The sequence below is a fragment of the Oreochromis niloticus genome, linkage group LG23, assembly GCF_001858045.2.
Source record: "Oreochromis niloticus isolate F11D_XX linkage group LG23, O_niloticus_UMD_NMBU, whole genome shotgun sequence".
NCBI lineage: Eukaryota > Metazoa > Chordata > Actinopteri > Cichliformes > Cichlidae > Oreochromis > Oreochromis niloticus.
In genome coordinates, this window is record NC_031986.2 from 19,990,576 (window position 1) to 20,009,177 (window position 18,602).

At 39.3% G+C, this 18,602-nt stretch overlaps 1 protein-coding gene across 3 annotated transcripts in view; it reads left to right on the plus strand.

Moving 5' to 3' along the window:
• The window catches only part of LOC100706550 (glutaminase kidney isoform, mitochondrial), a 30,166-nt gene that overhangs the window by 7,547 nt on the left and 4,017 nt on the right, over positions 1-18,602 (plus strand). Inside the window, exons 1-16 of one of the 3 annotated variants that reach the window (XM_005452313.4) lie at positions 778-931; positions 2,042-2,111; positions 2,730-2,826; positions 3,820-3,938; positions 6,411-6,540; positions 6,719-6,798; positions 7,074-7,237; positions 8,830-8,888; positions 14,133-14,165; positions 15,162-15,220; positions 15,438-15,504; positions 15,786-15,836; positions 15,937-16,113; positions 17,398-17,529; positions 17,671-17,763; positions 18,410-18,471. In XM_005452313.4, coding sequence (XP_005452370.1) covers positions 2,071-2,111; positions 2,730-2,826; positions 3,820-3,938; positions 6,411-6,540; positions 6,719-6,798; positions 7,074-7,237; positions 8,830-8,888; positions 14,133-14,165; positions 15,162-15,220; positions 15,438-15,504; positions 15,786-15,836; positions 15,937-16,113; positions 17,398-17,529; positions 17,671-17,763; positions 18,410-18,471 — 1,364 coding nt within the window. In that variant the 5' untranslated portion in view covers positions 778-931; positions 2,042-2,070. Of the gene's footprint in view, positions 1-777; positions 932-2,041; positions 2,112-2,729; positions 2,827-3,819; positions 3,939-6,410; positions 6,541-6,718; positions 6,799-7,073; positions 7,238-8,829; positions 8,889-14,132; positions 14,166-15,161; positions 15,221-15,437; positions 15,505-15,785; positions 15,837-15,936; positions 16,114-17,397; positions 17,530-17,670; positions 17,764-18,409; positions 18,472-18,602 lie in introns of those variants that run through there. The other 2 variants (XM_025902817.1, XM_025902818.1) reach the window with 2 other exon arrangements.

An 18,602-nucleotide genomic window follows, 5' to 3' on the forward strand; every position in this document is an offset into this window, starting at 1 on the left:
AATCCAACCTTTTTTACTTCCCACACCCATGTAAATAATAAGCTATACTCCCTACCCTGAGGAAAAAGACTGGGAATCATTCTTTAATATTTAAAACCACATGAGACTCGACAAAAAACATTATCTATAAATAGAAATTATTGGGAGGAAATCCTTTTTATTTTAGTTGGAAGGGCAAACTATAGTTTCAGGAATTCAGTTCAGACTCAGTTTAATTCAGTTCTATAAGTGCAGTCAACACAAGGACGAAAGCAGCTTGAAGTAAAAAGCACTGTTGCTTAAATAAAGTCTGGTTTCTCCTTTACTGTGAGTGCCCCTCCTTGCACACAGAGTGGAGTAGACACTGATGGGAAGCTTTTATGCTAATGGTAATGTGACATGTTGTCTCCATCGACAAAGAGTGAGCGCAAGAAGCTGAGAGTGAAAGCTTCTGTTAATTGTCCATTTCCTCTATTAGATGTTGTAATTTTCTGATGGTTGCTGCTGCTGCATGATTCCAGAGGAAGCTCTGCTGATGCTGAAATTATAATCTGGTACATTTCTGCTCTCATGTATCCAAACTTGGCTCCTTTTCTTTATTTCTGGTTGTCTGCTGAGAGGAGCTGCCTGCCAACTCAAGTTTGACCTTCAGACATCCTCTCCTAGCACCAAGCCGCCCCCCCATGATGCATTGCAGGTCATCGTGAGCACCCAGAGCTTTGCACAAATCCAATTTGGTGTTGGTATGAATCATAGCAGAGAGCCTGCTGTGAGCCGTTCGTCCCGTCTGCCTCCTGACACGCTACTAACCTTCCTCCCAGAGACGACTTCCTGTGGACACTCTGCTCCGAATACCAGCCAGGAAACAGTGCTAGATTCTCAGGTTTCCTTGAAGGGGACATTTTCTGCTTTGATTTCGGTCACGTGTGCGATGTTTCACACTCACACTCAGGTAGTTTTTTCTACTCGTGGCTCTCTCAGAGAGGATAACCCTTAATAAGGCCATCTCAGCACAAAATCCCCACCCACCTCCTGTCTAGAACCTTAGGGACAGGAAGTCAGAAGAAAGTTGTCTAAAAAGGGAGGAGCTAAAAAGTTTGTTTTAGACAGAGGGTGAACTGAGGGGCTGCAGTATAATTTAAAGAAGGATTATTTTGAACTATGAATTATCCAGAGCTGCTCTGGTAAAGGCCAAGAATTAAAAAACATGGAGGTGGACATGAGCAGAATCGGTTAACTGTGATGATTTTTACCTTTTACTAAAAGCTCATACTGACCAAAATGCAAAAAAACTGACTTGTAGCCACCGCTAATTTGCAGACCTTGTCCCTGGTTAGGCTTTTAAGCTGCACCATATCAAATATAAAATCAGACAGTTGGAATACAGAAACTAATACAAATAGAAACATTCAGAAAATATATTTTAATGATCACAGATTTGCTTTTGTTTAAACTATAATCTTCCATTTACATTAAAAATTTAGTAAGATAGTGTTTCAAATCTGAGCCAATTAACTGTAAAAGATGACTGACCAAGTGTTGTTGTTAATATTTAGGTATTTACAATAACTGTTTGTAGTTCCTCTTGTGTGGGACTAGTATTGGACCCCATCACTGTCTATTTGTCCTTCAGTTCAGTTATATTCCAAGTTTGAGTATGTGAAGTTTGATAAATGATTGTTGAAGTTGGAGGGTTAGAACAAGATTGCAGGTATCAATCAATTAAATCGTCATTATTGCCCCCAATTAAATGTTGAATCGTTTAAATTTATATTTGTGAGTTGCGAGGCATTTGTGCAAATTTGTTGACTTGTGTTCATCTTCAACTGTTACCATTTTATAGAGGGAAAACAAAACAAGGTCTAATTGGTTCTGCCAAGTGTTTTTCATTTATTTCTTTATTTGCTGCTAACTCAGCTCTGAAGGATAAAAATGGGGCTCTGGTGACGCTGCAAGTCTGACGTAGGGTTTTAGCTGCCACGCCGAGTGCTAACCTATCACTCTGGTTGTGTGTGTGGTTTTTTTTTGTTGCTGTTTGTTTTGTTGTTTTTTTTTCCCCTAGTTTTCTTCCAGCCACTGAACACCGTCAGCATGCCGGAGGCCTTGGCTAGTCTCCCTTCCCAGCTGCAACAGTTAAGGCCCAGTCATCACATCCCAGACTGTGTTTTTATCCAGCTGATTGCACCAACACTGCGACCTCACACAGTGTGAATGACGAGGGCTGTAAGGGTTGTCTGTCATGAAGTGTTGGTAGTTTTTGTTGTGCTGCAGTCTCTAAACTTAAAGCTAGGAAAGAAATTTAGCACTAAATTCTCTCCTTGGCTTGAAGCGTTTTGGGTTAAATTCTGTGTAAACTTGGGTAAATCGTTAAATCTTGGGTTTTGTTAGCTTGCATGCTGGGAGCTTTTCAAACACATTCCTGGCTGGTATTCAAGCAAGGTACAATTAACAATTCCTGTGGCCTCAAAGCAGCGTATTAACCTCCTGGAAAAGTATGTTACTAAAAGTATGGAAGTATACTTTTCCACAGGTTTTAATGCTGAGGTAAGGCAAGCTGAGGCCGTGTTTTCCTTACTGTTATTACTCACTGCTTCTCCCTGCAGTGAAAAAGCTTTTTCTTCTCCCTCTGCTGCAGTCCCCCCCCCACCCTGCTCCTCCTCCTGTATCTCCACATTTCCACCACAGCTCCTCACTGTGGAGTTATTTTTCTCATTTTTCTGTTTCTGCGTGTTTATTTTTGCTTCCTGCAGGAGAAGAAAGGCGGGCATCCTGCCCAGCCTGGAGGATCTGCTGTTCTACACCATCGCAGAGGGCCAAGAAAAAATCCCTGCACACAAATTTACCACAGTGAGTTATCACAGCAGTGATATGTCTGAGAGTTGGATATTTATGGCGTCGGAACCTTTGTTAAATAGAAATATTACTAGAAATAAATTATACAAGAGAAAATGGGCTCAAATCGCCCACAGTAATGGAGACAGAGTAACAAAGCAGATCTCACTTATTATTAAACTTCATTAGGGGAGTAATGGAGAAGATTAAGTCATTAAACATTGTGCAGATTTGGATAGATCTTAGAAGTGAAATCAGGTGTTGGCTTAGAATCACATAAACTTGTTGAAGATATCTATATCTAAATTCCACTTGGAGTGAAAGTACAGTGGTGTACTACCATCCTGCAGTGTTGGAAGCCAGTCTAAAACCAGCTTGAAACAGGAACTTCGGGGTGGTTTTATACAACAGTTCCTCCCCTGGATAAATGACCCATAAAAACTACCAATTAGATGTTGTGGTTATCATCTTCGCTGTACTCCATCCAGCTGCAGCAGATGGCCACCCCTTGCTTAGCCCGCTGGAGTTCTGCTGGAGGTTTCTTCTGGTTAAAATTCAGTTTTTCCTTCCCACTCATTGCTCATAGGGGTTCATATGATTGTTAGGGTTTTCTCTGTATTATTGTAAGGTCTTTACAATATAAAGCGCCCTGAGGCAGCTATTGTTGTGATTTGGTGCTATATAAGTACAACTGAATTGAATCAGTTATGAAGGTGAAAAGAAGATGGGAAATCCACACAATGTTGACAAATGGATAAATAATGCTGTGGTGACTTAACTGAAATAAGACTTTCATAAAATGTATGACAAAAAGCATTTACAGTATAGCAGCTAAATAAATGCGTGTCACACATAAATTACTGACTTGTTGGCAGTGATTCAGCCTTGTAGCTTTCTGAATTATGAGCCCCTCCTGTCAGGCTCTGGAGGAATCACAGCGCATAGCTTTATTGATTTTGTTGTCAGGCTGTCTTAATCCTGGTGTCTCTCTCTTCTCTCTCTGCACAGGCTCTGAAGGCCACAGGGCTTCGCACGGGAGACCCGCGGCTGAAAGAATGTATGGAGATGCTGAAGGTGACCTTGAAGACAACCTCAGACGGAGCGCTGGACCGACACCTCTTCAAAAAGTATGCCTGCCTTTAATTTACTGAGCAAAGATGGATTGATGTGGGAGTTTTCTGCACTCTCATTTAACAAACTGCAGCCTAATTAACTCCATAAAATTTAATAAAAGGTCCAGATGTGAAGCTTGAGTCAAAAGCCAGATGTTGGATTTTACTGTTATGTATAAGAAGACAGAACCTTGCATTGACTATATGGATATTCTTTATATATAAATATTTAGTGTTTTTTAGCTGTATCCTGTGTTTAATGCCCTGCCTGCTGTCCCACCTTTATGACCAGCATCAATGTTTCATCACAAGAATTATTAAAGCTGGTTAGAGTCCTCTGCTTGTCCCTGCAGCAGAACAGGGTCACTGCATGCCATTAATCATTCATCATCCCTCGCTTTGCACGTCAGCAACCCGATCTTCAGGTTTTCATCACCCAGAAAAAATCTGCTCAGGGAAAACTGGTAGACTTCAATAACTTGAGATCAAATTGTTAATTAGGAGATTCACAGGTGAAGATTTGGAGTAGATTTGGCGCAATCTGGCTATGTTCCAGTGTTTGGAGGTTTCATTTTGACACTGGCTTCTTATTCTGAAAAGGGGAAAAAAAACAAAAAAACAAGGTGTTTTTGGTTTCCACTTTGCATAAAACTTAACAATGTTCCTTGTAATCTAACTTAAAATGATGGTGCACTTAAAAAGTCCACAAATTTACCTCCTGCCTCCTTTTCCACATGACTTTACTTTGACCTGAGGACTGAGGAAAAGGAAAAACGGCAGTGCTCAGAGAATACAACTGCACTCGATCACGGCCGATTTGTTCTGTGATGGTAAATGTTGCTGACTTGGGCCTGCTGTGGGGAAACTGGAACGTGCAGAAGGCCATCACACGACCTTCAAATTCATGTTTATTTGGTAATCACAACATTTTTAGCCACACAAACCTGTTGTTGAAACACAGCTGGAGAGGAAACAAAGATATGTGGAGTGAAATGACATCCCCACCTCCACCCTCACCCCCTTGTGTTGTTGCATCACTGCTGTCTGGCCCTCCCCGGAGGAAACGACATTGAGACAGAACTGGGTGACAGCTTGGTGAGATTGGGCATATGATGGCTCACCGGGGAGCGAAAAATCCTCACTGAACAGACCCCGAGCCGGCGCTCCTGGCTGGCGTCCATCACTTCCGCTCCCCGGGCTTATTTATAGAGCCTCTCAGAGGGAAGCACGTGAGCGGGCGGTGGAGTGTAGCGTGTGTTTTCTCTGCAGGGATTAGACCGCTCGATGCAGTGAGATAGCCAAGCTGTAAATCTCTCTGCTAACGGAGAGCTTCTATCTCACCGCCTTGTTACGTGGAGCCGTGTTTACTACAAGGTCTGCATCCATAATCACTCGTATAAAAAGGCCCAGGACAAAATCTATAAGTGGTAAAAAAGCCAGAGCATGCTGCTTTAAGGGTGATCTAGAGTACAGAACGTGTTGGGAAAAGGAGTACATATTTTCTTTTATTGTTTAATTTTAATTCCATGCTGCGAGGGAACAAGCGGGGATCTTTTCCTAAAACTACAGCAGCCGCAGCGAAAGGTCAACAGAGTTGGCCGAGTTGAGCTGAGGATACAGCTCTCACAGAACAGTTACTGGAAAATTTTAGCCTGGAAATAGAAGCTTTGAACCAGAAAAGCAAATATAGTCAGGTCTGTCTGTACACTAGCACCACAGTCGGTCTTTGAAATGCACACTTTCAGCTTTAACTCAAGGGATTTAACAAAAGTATTGCATTAGTTCTTTATTATTTAGACATTTTTACACAGTGTTTTTTTTTATTTTTTTATTTTTTTACAATTTTTAGATATTGAAAAGTACAATTGACTGACAAGCCCGTCAGCCTTTATAAGGTTTATAAAAAGATGCAAACCACTGGTTACACTCAAAAAAAGCAAGGCCAGATTAGAATTTACCAGAGAATATCTGAAAGAGACTCCACAGATCTGGAAACAAATGTTTTAGAGAGATGAAACCAAAATGAGCTTCAACCAAAGAAACGGCTCCTGGTCTGAAGCATATCACATCATCTGTCAAACATGGTGGACGTAGTGTTATGGTTATGGGCATGTATGGCTCCCAGTAGAACCAGACCACTGGTGTTTATTGATGATGTGCCTGCTGACAGAAGCAGCAGGATGACTTGTGAAGCACACCTGGCTATACTCTCTACTCAGACTCCTCAAGTTTAGGTGTTGTTAAGAGGAAAAGAGCTGAGCAAGGGAGCGCAGACTCACTGTATTTAGTCTTATCTCGTGTTCAAAAATCAGAAATTTCCCTAATTATATCTAATGTTATATTTAGTAATGCGTGCCCTTAAAAGCTTTGTGTTCATTAACTAGCTCCATACTTGTCATTAAAGTCTCAGAGGATTTGAAGCAGTCAAGGTCAATAAGGACGTTCTGTACTCCTCAGCCTAAATATTTGTCTTCTTTCCTGCCTCAGATGTGTCCAGAGCAACATCGTTCTGCTCACCCAGGCCTTCAGGAAGAAGTTTGTTATTCCAGACTTCCAGTCCTTCTCTGCTCACATCGACGAGCTGTACGAAAACGCCAAAAACATGTCTGGAGGGCAGGTCAGTGAGAGCAGAGCTGAGTAGAACTGTATCTAACCATTCTGTATAGACCAGTTTTAACAGTGCGAGTCATTTGTCTGTTTGTTAAATACTTTGTGATATTAAATAACAGCCAGGACAAGATGGTTGGGAGTGAGGAATAGGTCAGATTAAACCTCACTGTTTCTTCACACTGTAGGTGGCAGACTACATTCCCCAGCTGGCACGCTTCAGCCCAGACCTGTGGGCCGTCGCCCTGTGCACAGTCGACGGACAGAGGTACTCTGATTACGTGTAGAAGAACCTACAGAGTATGGTTTCTTCACCAGAGGCTTTGTAGTAAATGTATTTTTCACAAGTGGCTGTCAGATATGAGAGAATGGGGATGTGGTCAGGCCTTTATCTGTATAGGAAATGGTAAAAGCCAGACTTATCATTACGTAGATTTAGAGAGTTTTTCTATTTCCTCTCACTCTGAAAAGCTATTGAAATAAACCTTAATAGTTTGAAGGTATAAGAATGGCAGTGCAGTGAGACACTTGTGTCTTTTGCAGGCACACTGTCGGCGACACCAAAGTTCCCTTCTGTCTGCAGTCCTGCGTGAAGCCGCTGAAATACGCCATCGCCGTTCACGACCACGGCACTGAGTACGTGCATCGCTTCATCGGCAAAGAGCCCAGCGGCCTGCGCTTCAACAAGCTCTTCCTGAACGAGGACGGTGAGGAAACGGTCACTTCACACCTTCACATGGCGCACAGGTGCATGCACTTTCTGTAAGAGGAGCCATTCACGTGGCCTGGTTTCCATGGCGCCATGATAAATTGTTAAGGAGCGTAGCTGGATAAAACAAAGTGGGCAGTGTGTAACGGAGACAGAAAAAACCTGAAAAACAACAAGCTGTTGGCATGTGGTTCCTTAAAAAGCAGGCAGAACGGAGCAGCCGAGACACAGAGGCGCTCTTTTAGTATCAGTCCTGCAGTGCAGGGGAATCAGAGCATGGTTTCCCACAGGTCTGAAATACACCGAGGATGTCAAGCGATATCAGTAATCACAATATAGAGCAGGTCATTTGTTCTTTGAGCACAGTAGGCCTTATGAGCTCAAAAAAACCCTTTATTTCTGGACTCTACTAGAGTGACTTTGCATCTTGCACAGTTCAAAGTAATCCTCATACAGCTGTGGTCAGAAGGTTACGTTCACCTATCGTGGGCATTAATGTCATGGTGATTTGGGGTTTTGGTTGAATGATTGTGAAGCATATGTTTTTAATCAATTTAAAAAAAACAAGAATTGAGTGAATAAATTTGAATTTGTATAAGTATAGCGTAGTATCGTAATATTTCTGCATGAATAAAAACTAAAGTGATAAAAGATTTATTGGATAAAAGAGATGCTGACAAAGTTTAACTTTGAGGATTTTATTTGCAGTTGAAAAAAGCTTATACATTGGAACATATGTTACTGCAATACTCAGCATGTCGAAATGTTAAAGAGCAGTAACTTTGTGTCGCAAGTGAAGTAATGTGATATGTTGGATACAAATACAGTTAGTAGTTTTTGTTCAACCTGAATAGAGTTGGGTTTTATTGTGTCTGTAGCTTCTCTGAGCGGAAACTGGTGTGAGAACGTTTCCAGGTTTCCTCTCTTTGTTGTTAACAAACCGAGCAGAGAAGTCTGTGGTGGCACAGATATTCCAGCTGTTTATTTTCCCTTTAAAAACAAGTGAAAAGAAGGAAACATCACTCTTCCTGTTGCTTAAGACGATTACAACTCAGAGGGGAAGTGTTGTAATTGTGCCCTATATGTTTTTTAGTTCACTCAGTAGATTATTCACTTATGTTTTGATCTCTGGCACAAAAAGGCTTCCTTTCTTTTTCTTTTACTGTATACTTTTTGAGAAAGTAAACAATAATTCACAAATTATTGTGTTCCCAAGTTGCTTTTCCAAGGGCTTGTAGAACAAGTCAGGTTCAACATATCCAGGATATCTTATCCTAAGGCGTCACATGAAAGGTGTTTGGGTTCATAAGGTTAACCCAGCGTTTCCCAATCTAGCTTGGAGTGTGTTCACATTAAAGAGGCGGAGGTTGCAGCATCTGGCTAATCAGAAACATGAGCAGGACTACCAGCAGCAGAGTGGCCAATTTTTAAAAAGAACTTCAAACAATATAATCTGGAATAATAAACTGTGGACTATCAGTTTATATACAACTGAGTAGTATGTGGTTGTGATGTGCTCAGATGAAGGTGTTCCTGCAGCGTTAGCTTGCTAAAACCTGCTCTTATTAACTTCTATTTCCTGTCCTGCAGATAAACCACACAACCCCATGGTTAATGCTGGTGCTATTGTCTGCACCTCCCTCATTAAGGTAAGCTTTTAATCTATCTATCTATCTATCTCTCTATCTCTCTCTCTCTCTATCTCTCTCTCTCTCTCTCTCTCTCTCTCTCTCTCTCTCTCTCTGTGGAAGCAAATGTTCAACCCTGTAAATTTGATTTGAGGCCCCTGTGATTTTTGCTTCTTTATCGTTTTATAAATCCACATATGTAGATTTACATTTTACTCCCTTAAAGATGATTTTTGTGGATGTCTGAGTGGAGCAGGGAGTAAAATAGTTGGAGAGAAATTGAATGGAATAAAATTATAATCGTGTGCAGAACGTGTTTCCGCCAGATTAGTGTAAACAGGGAGATTAAGGTTATAGATAATCATGCTGAAAGGGGATTTGGTTGAAAGCGGAATCGCTCGGAGATCCTGCGCACACACACTGCCCACAGAGTGGGTGGAGCTGGAGAGCAGCTACTTCCAGGCAGGTCAGCTCCACCATATTTAATCAGAGAACTGTTCTATTACCTGAGTGTTTCATTAAATATCCTCCTCTGACCTACGTACAGATGCACAGGGAGCTGGGGTGAATACAAGAGCACCACCTGCTGATTGAATCAAAATTAAAAACTCCTTCCTCATTTGGCCGGTGAGGATGAGTCCAGGGGGGCTTTTTAGAGAGGAGTTTAATTACATTCAATAAGAGAGAGATGGAACACAAAATCAAACAAGTTGGAAAATCTTCAGGCAAATCCTGGACGCGAACATGTTGGAGTGCTTGTAGGAAACAGCACTGCATACTTTACTTTTCCCAAAAGCTGGAAAATGGTTAAAGCAGCCAAAAAATGTCTAGCTTAATAAAATAAATACAGTATTGCAACAAAATGGCTGGAAAGGTGAAGAAGTATTTCCATTACATAGACAATAGAAATAGACTGAGTGAGGCTACTAACAGTGCAGTGGGTTATAAATTAGCAGGTCAAAACTGAGCAAATGTGATGAGGGAGATACAGGGTAAGGGCAAGTTTTATACATGTTTATCTCCAGAAACAGTACAGCAATTCAGATCAAGGACAGGCAGCTGAGTGAGAACACATCTGAGGTCAAACTCCTCAAACTATAATAGCTGACTTGCAGGATAACACACCAGGCTTTATTACCATTATATTTTGACCCAACACTGTGAAAAAGTGTTTGTCCCGTTCCTGATTCTCTATTTTTTTTGTATGTTTGTCACAGGTAAATGTTTTAGATCATCAAACAAATTTAAATATTAGCCAGAGATGACACAAGTAAACACAAAATGCAGTTTTTAAATGAAGGTGTTTGTTATTAAGGGGGGAAAAAATCCAAACCTACAAGGCTTTGTGTGAAAAAGTGATTGCCCTCTAAACCTGGTGCTGAGCAACAACTCTAAATGTGCCAAAGCTCCTATTTCTGCCAGCCCTGCGAGGGCCCAGATATAATATTAAAGTCAAAGGAAGAACTCTGATTCATAGCCACTTGTGGGCAGAAAAGTGTTTCCACTGATGGCTGTATTTTGTATGTTGGCAGACATTTCACTATGTTACTTCCCAGATCTGATACTAGAGGGAAGTAAAAAGAAAACTACATGAAAGTGAGTTTGTGATGTTGCAGAGCTCCATGTGCCGACTGCTGAGAAGAAACACGCGGATGCTCTTGTGTTCTCTGCAGTTTTCGTTTTGGAGATGTAGAGAAAAACTCAAAACACTGCAAACTCCTGAACTAGCTGTAAGAAGAAAATCTGCTGCCCGTAACACCCAATACAAAAATCTTTAACCTATACCCTGCCAGAAAGAACGCGTCCAGAACTCCACCTTATCCTAAAAGAGCAAAATCACAGCAGTTTTCAGCCTCAGACTTGATGTTAGAGAAGAGCAAAAAAATTGCACAATTAACTCAACGAAAGGAAAATAAAGCCGCTGTGCTTTCTACTATCGTACCATCTCTTTTCATAAAGGGAAATTTGACATGTTTGAAAAGATTTCCATAAACTAACACTGCTTCCTCATTTGTTTAAAAACAGCAGCACAACTTGAAAATGATGTTAACACATCTACTGGACTGCACCTCAGTGAAATGTCAAAGATTTAGGGAAAGGATTATATTACATCAGGGTTACTAATTCTTTGTGTCCATCATTATGCTTTTATATTGAAAAGGTCCTTATGAGTCACACTGTGGGTGGTTTACTTTCGAGGGAGGAAGGATTTAGGATTCATCTACAGGAATCCACAGAAAAAGAAAATGATATCTCTAAAAAAATGAAACTGAGTTCTTTAAGTTTGTCATTTAGTTATGACCCAGTTATTTAATAGTTTTAAGTGTGAGAGAGGTCAGCTATTCTATTCTATTCTATTGCTGATTTCCTTATCCAAATCTCCTTCCTCCAACACTATAAACAGCCCAGCTTTCCATCCTTAAAAAGAAACATTTTATGTTGTTAATGTTATGGATTGAAAAGATGAATCATCCCGTGTATCTCTTTTGGTAGAAACATTGTATGAAGATGATTGTTGCAAATTAAAATCCAGCTGAGTGGACATAATGTATGTCGTCATCAGAGGAAAAAGGTTAACTTTTCCGCTTCTGATAATCATTCCCACAAGATGTGAAATCAGCTTTCTTGAGTCCCAGCCAATCACTGTTTAAATCACTTTAAACGCTCTCATTTGTGATGTACCTTTTCAAGGCTCGTTGTGTGGTTTTATGTGTTGTTGCATATTTTACAGCATTAGGATCTTTGGGAAATTATGACCACAGCCTCAGGTCAATGACGTTGGTAATTTTTCCTTTTTAATTATTTTTTTCCCTTATTTGATCTGGATTTGTGAGAAGCTTTAGCCTCCACATGGCTGTCTATGAATGTTTTAATGTTGCTTTTTATACTTTTTCGCCTGCATTTCCCCTCCCCCCCTCAAAAAAACCAAACTGTTTATACACCTGGATTATAAACAGTGCAGCTCTGGCACAAACACTGGTTTTATATCATACTCCATTCTTCTCTGGAGAGGGAGCTCTTTTTTTTGTGCATATGTTTCTTTTCAAGCAATTTGTTTGTCTTTAGTAATCGGTATGAAAGAATAAGTCGTGTTAGTAGTGATGCTCGTAAATTCATGGGGATGTTTTGCTGTCTTTATTCAAAAGTGTGGTCCGTCAGTTTGAGAAACTTTTCTGGCGGCAGATTAAGAGCTCCATCATATGTTAGAGAACAGTAGGAAGAGTCACACACTGATGGGCTCAAATTAGTCATAATATATTCATTAAAACATCTGTTTTAATTCTCTGAGAGTGAAGATTTGTCATGAGCAACAAGGACAATATAACTCCAGAATGTTTTCGCAGCCATCTCCAGAGTGCCTAACTGGATTTATTTATTTTTATCACTTGTTTATTTACAGAAGCAATCATTGTTCACGATGTCAGAGAGTTAGGGATTGGTAAGCACTGGACTGAACTTCTGTAGATCTATTGTTTTGCATCTGTAATTAGCACAAGGGCTTTCAGTGCCTCATATAATAATATTTAACCTTATACAGTCATATTTAGAGTGATGTACTGAGGAGGACAACACTGTCTTCCTAGAAATAGGGGATCGGGACCCCCGGGTCCCACCTTTGATTTCCACCTATGGTCACAGCAGATTCATACATCACTTTGGGCAAGCAAAATGAAAGAGTAAAGGTGAAGCTGGAGCCCAGAAAAACTCTGCAGGCAGCAGTAATTATAAATATCTGAGTTTAAAAGTAGAGCAGCAGCTTTTAGGGAGAGTGTTACATGACCTGAAAATGAGAATTCATGCTCAGGCTGTTGAATAAAGGCAGTAACGTTCCCCGTGCTTCAGGCTTTGTTGTTCTTGTCACATTTGGCCAAACTTTTGGTTTTTGTCTGATTTAAATTGAAGGAGGTGAGTTCACACTGCGAACCACATGACTGAGTCTGTTATCTGAGAGATAACGGTCACTCGCTCCAACTACTTTTGCTGTATTATAGTAATAATGATGAAGTTCTGCAGTGGTTAGTAAAGTTTTAAATTTCTTATTTATAGGTTTAAATACATTAGTGCTATATCCCTAACTTGATCTGGATCAACTGTATAAATATTTCTGGAAATGTTTATAATTTTACTGTAATAATAAAAAATGTAGGGAAACATGATTTAATGAAAGGACTCAAATAGAATCGAGTAGAGTTGAAAGAATTTAAATGACATTAAGTGTAAAATAAGTCAGATTTCATTCTACATCCGCATCTGTATTTGTCAGTTATTGTAATTATCAATAAAATCTGTAAACAGGTAAGACAAAGTAATGTTAGCCTCAGAAAAGCTGAAGCAACAGGCTTAAAATACAGTGGCTCCTACATTTCCCACAATGCACCAGAAGTTTTCTTTGACTTTGACCTGTAAAACCGGAGTCTTTAACCCTTAACCAATTATTTTAGGGACTAAAATGACCAAGGAGTGAAATTATATTTTATAAAGCAGACATCTTTAAAATGACTCTGCTGTTGTTTCTCATACTTTAATCCAAGTAGAAGAAAAACTTAAATGATACAAACATACTGTGATGCATAATTCATTCAAAAATACCTCAACAAACCAAATCTAGATGATCTGGTGACTCAATCAACACAAACTGTAATGAAGTCTTCTTTACAAACATCTGGTTTGTAGAGATTCAGTGATTGGAAGTGAAAAGAAATGCAAAAAAAGGCTTCAGTGTTCAAGAAACTTACATATTTCACACAATTCCCCATCGTCTCTGCCCCACCAACGCACCAGTTACAGGAAACGACTATGGAAAGCTGTAGGAGAAGCAGATTGATAAATATGAACTTAATTTTGTGGCTCGCAGTGTGATTGCACTTTAAAGTCCAATCACGTAACCATACAGTAAACACGCCTGTAGTAATCAGTAGCTGTGCTCTTAAGTCACTTATTTAAATGAACCTTTTATTTAATTCTCTATTCAAAAAAGCAGAAGCCCCAGAGTGGATTTAACACTTTTCTTTCACCTCCTCCATCTCCAGCTAGTCTCCCACCTCTAATCTTAATTCATCTGACGTCATGCCTGAATGGCCTTTTTGACTGGTCACATGAGTAGTGATGTAAACCTGCACTGTTTTCCTGCCGTAGCTTAATTTCATAGAGACGTGGATCATACGTGGTAGTGTTAATATCGTCACACGGGTGACTGTTTTTAATGCTTTCATTACTGAAGTTTTTGTTTTATGAATATTGTGATTGGTTCTGTTTGTGTTACAGCAAGGGGCGAGCAACGCCGAGAAATTTGATTACGTGAGTATTTAAATATTGATTGAAGGAGAAGTTTCCAAACGGAAGTTATAAAATAAAATGTCAGGGCTACATTATTCTTGGAATTATACCTTTTTCTTCCACACTTATACTTTAAAATAGTTTTTATTCTCAAAAATTTGATTCTAATTGTGAATATTTTGACTTTATTTTAAATTTTATTCTTGAAATTTTAGCTTCATACTCAAAATTTCATTGACATTTGTCAAATTCGAGTTTTATTTCTATCTATCTATCTATCTATCTATCTATCTATCTATCTATCTATCTATCTATCTATCTATCTATCTATCTATCTATCGATATATAGTAATTTTATTCGACATTATTCATTTAACATTTTTCTTTAATATTAACTTTTCTGTTGACTTTAGTTTTGATGTAGTTTTTACTTTATTCATAACATTTTTTATAGTCTCAAAAATTAGTTTTAAATCTTAATAGTTAGACTTTATTTTAAAAAAAAATGACATTATTTTTTTGAATACTTTGTGTATCCCTTTGTCTTTAAATGTAATCTTTAAACTGTAAAGGATGATTTTATTGTGAAAGTTTTACTTTTTAAAGTGTTATTTTAGTTGTAGAATTTCAGTATTATATTGCAAATTGCAATATTTTGGTTAAAATTTAGATTTAAGTTTATGATTTTGTACTAAAATTCTAAGTTTATTTTGGATATTTTAATTGTAATTTCATGTATAACTGATGAAATTACAACAATGATTTTTTACTCAAATTTGTATTTTTTTTTTTTCTTAAATTGAGTAAGTGTTAATTCCAGAAATTGTGACGTATTTGTAGAAGTTTCAGTTTTATTCTTCTAATTTTAACTTTACTTTTTACAAAAACGTCAGCTGCTCTACATTATCATTATTATTTATTTATTTTATTATATGTATGCTCAGTGTCCTTGAGCCTTCTTCGTAGTCTTGTGTTTGTGTTGTGTATTTACTCTTAATCTGCTCTTCTGCTCTGCAGGTCATGAACTTCATGAACAAGCTGGCAGGAAACGAGTATGTGGGCTTCAGCAATGCCACGTGAGTGCAGCAGAGTTAGAAATAAAACAGATTTTCTGTGTTTAGATGAAATGAAGCACTTTAACGTCTTTGACAGATTTCTTGTTTACAAAACAGTTCTGCATCTCTGAGGTGAATCTCAGGTCTCAAAGCAACTTCCTGGTTCAGTTTGAGTTCATGTAACAGGATCTGAGTCACATCACAAAATAAACCTCTCTCTGCTCTCTGTGTGGCCCAGTTTCCAGTCAGAGCGTGAGTCTGGAGACAGAAACTTCGCCATTGGCTACTACCTGAAGGAGAAGAAGGTGAGATTAGATGGTGCTGACAACTGAGCCGGGATTTTTTTGTTTAAAAGGAAGTTTTTCTTCCTTTTGTGAACACACTGTATTTGCGATTTCATTCTTAGCATTTGTAGTTTGAATTTTATTTTCGGTATTTCTGCATAAATATTAGGATTTCTGTTCCAGTAATTAATCAGTTTATCACATTATTACCTGGTTTATCCTTTGATGTCTGCATTTTGGTTTTCCTCTTTTCTGTTTGAAGAAAAGCAGTTTCCATTTTAAAGTGTTTTTATCTTTAACAGTGTTTTCCAGAGGGGACGGACATGACGTCCATCCTGGACTTCTACTTCCAGGTGAGTAGAGCTCATCCCGATGCAGTGGAATCACTGATGCGACGGGATTTTTGTTTGTCATTGTGATCCAATCACTGACGAATCTTTGTTTTTCAATCAGTTGTGCTCCATCGAGGTGACCTGTGAGAGTGCCAGCGTTATGGCGGCAACTCTGGCCAACGGCGGTTTCTGTCCAATAACGGGCGAGCGTGTGCTGAGCCCTGAGTCTGTGCGAAACACTCTGAGTCTGATGCACTCCTGCGGCATGTATGACTTCTCCGGACAGTTCGCTTTTCACGTCAGTATCTCCTCGTCCTGATCTCATGTTCAACCTGCTACCATCTCCATTTTCCCATTTTGCACCAGAACTTTAAAAATCTGCACATTCTGTCTTCATCTTGTCATTAAAAAGGTTATTTAATTTTACTTACATTAAAAAAACATTTTTAACTTTACAATTTTCCCCAAACTGCAGAAAATTGCAGGGTTTCCTATCACTTAGACAATTGAAAATAAAGTGCTCTACTACTGGAAAAGTTACAAATAATAAACAAAAAAGCAGGTTTACTTACGTCACTATGTTTGTAACTTCTTTTTCACTCATCTCCATAATTTTCCTCATAAGTGCTTTGATCTGTTGCTCATACCGAGGCTGCTAGCTTGTGGCTGACTCTGAGCTCTGGATAGTTTTAGCTTTGTGCTCTTTGCCTGTGTTAGCTTCTTTTAAATGTCCCTGTTCGTCAGGGTGAGGGTGACTTAAGTGTCTGACTAGGTTTTCATGACTGCAGTTTCACTCACAGTGGGGAGCTTCCATGCTAACTTGTAGTTAGCAAGCCTGAAAGGGTCCGTCTCATAATCAGACATGCATGAGGCTGATCTCCGGTCAGGGCCCAGAACGCTGGAATTCTGCTGATTCTGTCCATCTCTAATTTTATGTTTTTCAAAACAAGACGAACAGCAAGCGATGGATGTTAACCAACAATATTTACAACTTGTAATAATTACAAGAAAAACTCTTTTTATTCTTTTAAACGTTCTGGACTAAATTGAAATAAAGCAATGAAGAAATGGAAACAAAATCAGACTGTGTGTCTGCTTTCAGGCTAGGGAGTATCCAGGACTTTTCATCTCTTCAAATTTACCTTTGAGCCTGTTGAAGGTGGCGACTTTGTGTTGCTTTAATCAATAGATAAGACTTTCCTGTCATTTCAGGCCATTTAAACAATTAAAATATTTTATGCTTGAGTGACAACGAGTTGAAAATATTTTTATTACAGGCCTGGGGATTTTCCTTGGGCAAAGGGCCAAAATCCCCCAAAAGGGTGGACGTCAAAATTTCTTAAATGCAGAAAAATCCCAGAGCTGAACACGATCTAAAGTTTAAACATTCAAATCTTCACAGAAAACTGTTTTAAATGGCTAAACTGGGTCTCAACTGACCAGCAGCACCCTGACTTATGTTACCTGTAATGTTTTGAGTTTCTTTGGTTTGGGATCTGTTGGTTACTTTAAGACAGATGTGAGCCACAGTTTTAACAGGTAATCTCAAATAATTAGAACACATTCTCTCTTTCTGCTTCAGGTTGGTCTGCCGGCTAAATCGGGTGTGGCTGGCGGGATCCTGCTGGTCGTTCCCAACGTGATGGGCATCATGTGTTGGTCTCCTCCGCTCGACAAGCTGGGCAACAGCGTCAGAGGCATCCAGTTCTGCACGGTAACGTCATCTTTAAAGTCATTTCCTGGACTATGCTTGAGTAGCTTTGCATGATTCAAAGTTCAAAATAATCCTTTATCTCATCCTAAGATACTTTTATTATTCTTTTTTAAAAATTTGGGTCATGTTTTCTCTTTTTAGGATTTGGTTTCCCTGTGTAACTTCCACAACTACGACAACCTGAGGCACTTTGCAAAGAAGCTGGATCCTCGCAGGGAGGGAGGAGACCAGAGGGTGAGCGCCAGCACCATCAGCCTTCATCCTTCTCCGTTTTCACAACCTCGACTATTTTGACCTTTACATGCTGTAAATGTCCTTCTGCTGGAGTGCGGTGTTAAAATCCTGAATGTTTGATGCATATTTTGAGCCATAAAGGCTGCCGTTAGCTTGTGTGCTGTAATCATATTCACAGTGAGTAATGTCTCAGTTACATTACTGTGGGGTTCAGATTGAAAAAGTCTGATGAGAAATCACCAGACATCACTACCCAGACTGCACTGCAACATAACTAACATAAGCGGAAGTTCCTTTTAACACACCAACAAAGATCATTAATGTAATTATTTTGGTTATTTTCTACAGTTTAGAGCAGTTTGTGTTCATTTTGACTCTAAAGTGTCACCATAAAAGGCAGATTACCCTCCTTGTTTGTGGAAGCTTAATCCACAGCGCCATCTGCTGGAAGATTACTGCATCAGATGTGTTATTTTCCAGCTTTGCACAACCTGATCATTGGTGTCTTTCACTGTACTTTAAATCAAGCATAATACAACAAATATTAGTTTTTTTCAGCTCTGCCATACTTCAAAAACACAGTAACACTAAGATACGATGCATTATTATAACATCACAGTCTCTGCTTTGTTTTCTCGTGTTTCAGGTGAAGTCTGTGATCAACCTGCTGTTTGCTGCTTACACAGGAGACGTCTCAGCTCTCAGGAGGTACGCCAGTTCTCAGGTTTAGTGTCAGTAACACTCAGGACCGTTGGACAGCACAGAGACATTCATTTGATTTTAATTTCAAATATGAATTTTGGCCTTCAGCAATTAGGAAAACAGAAGAACCAGGATAA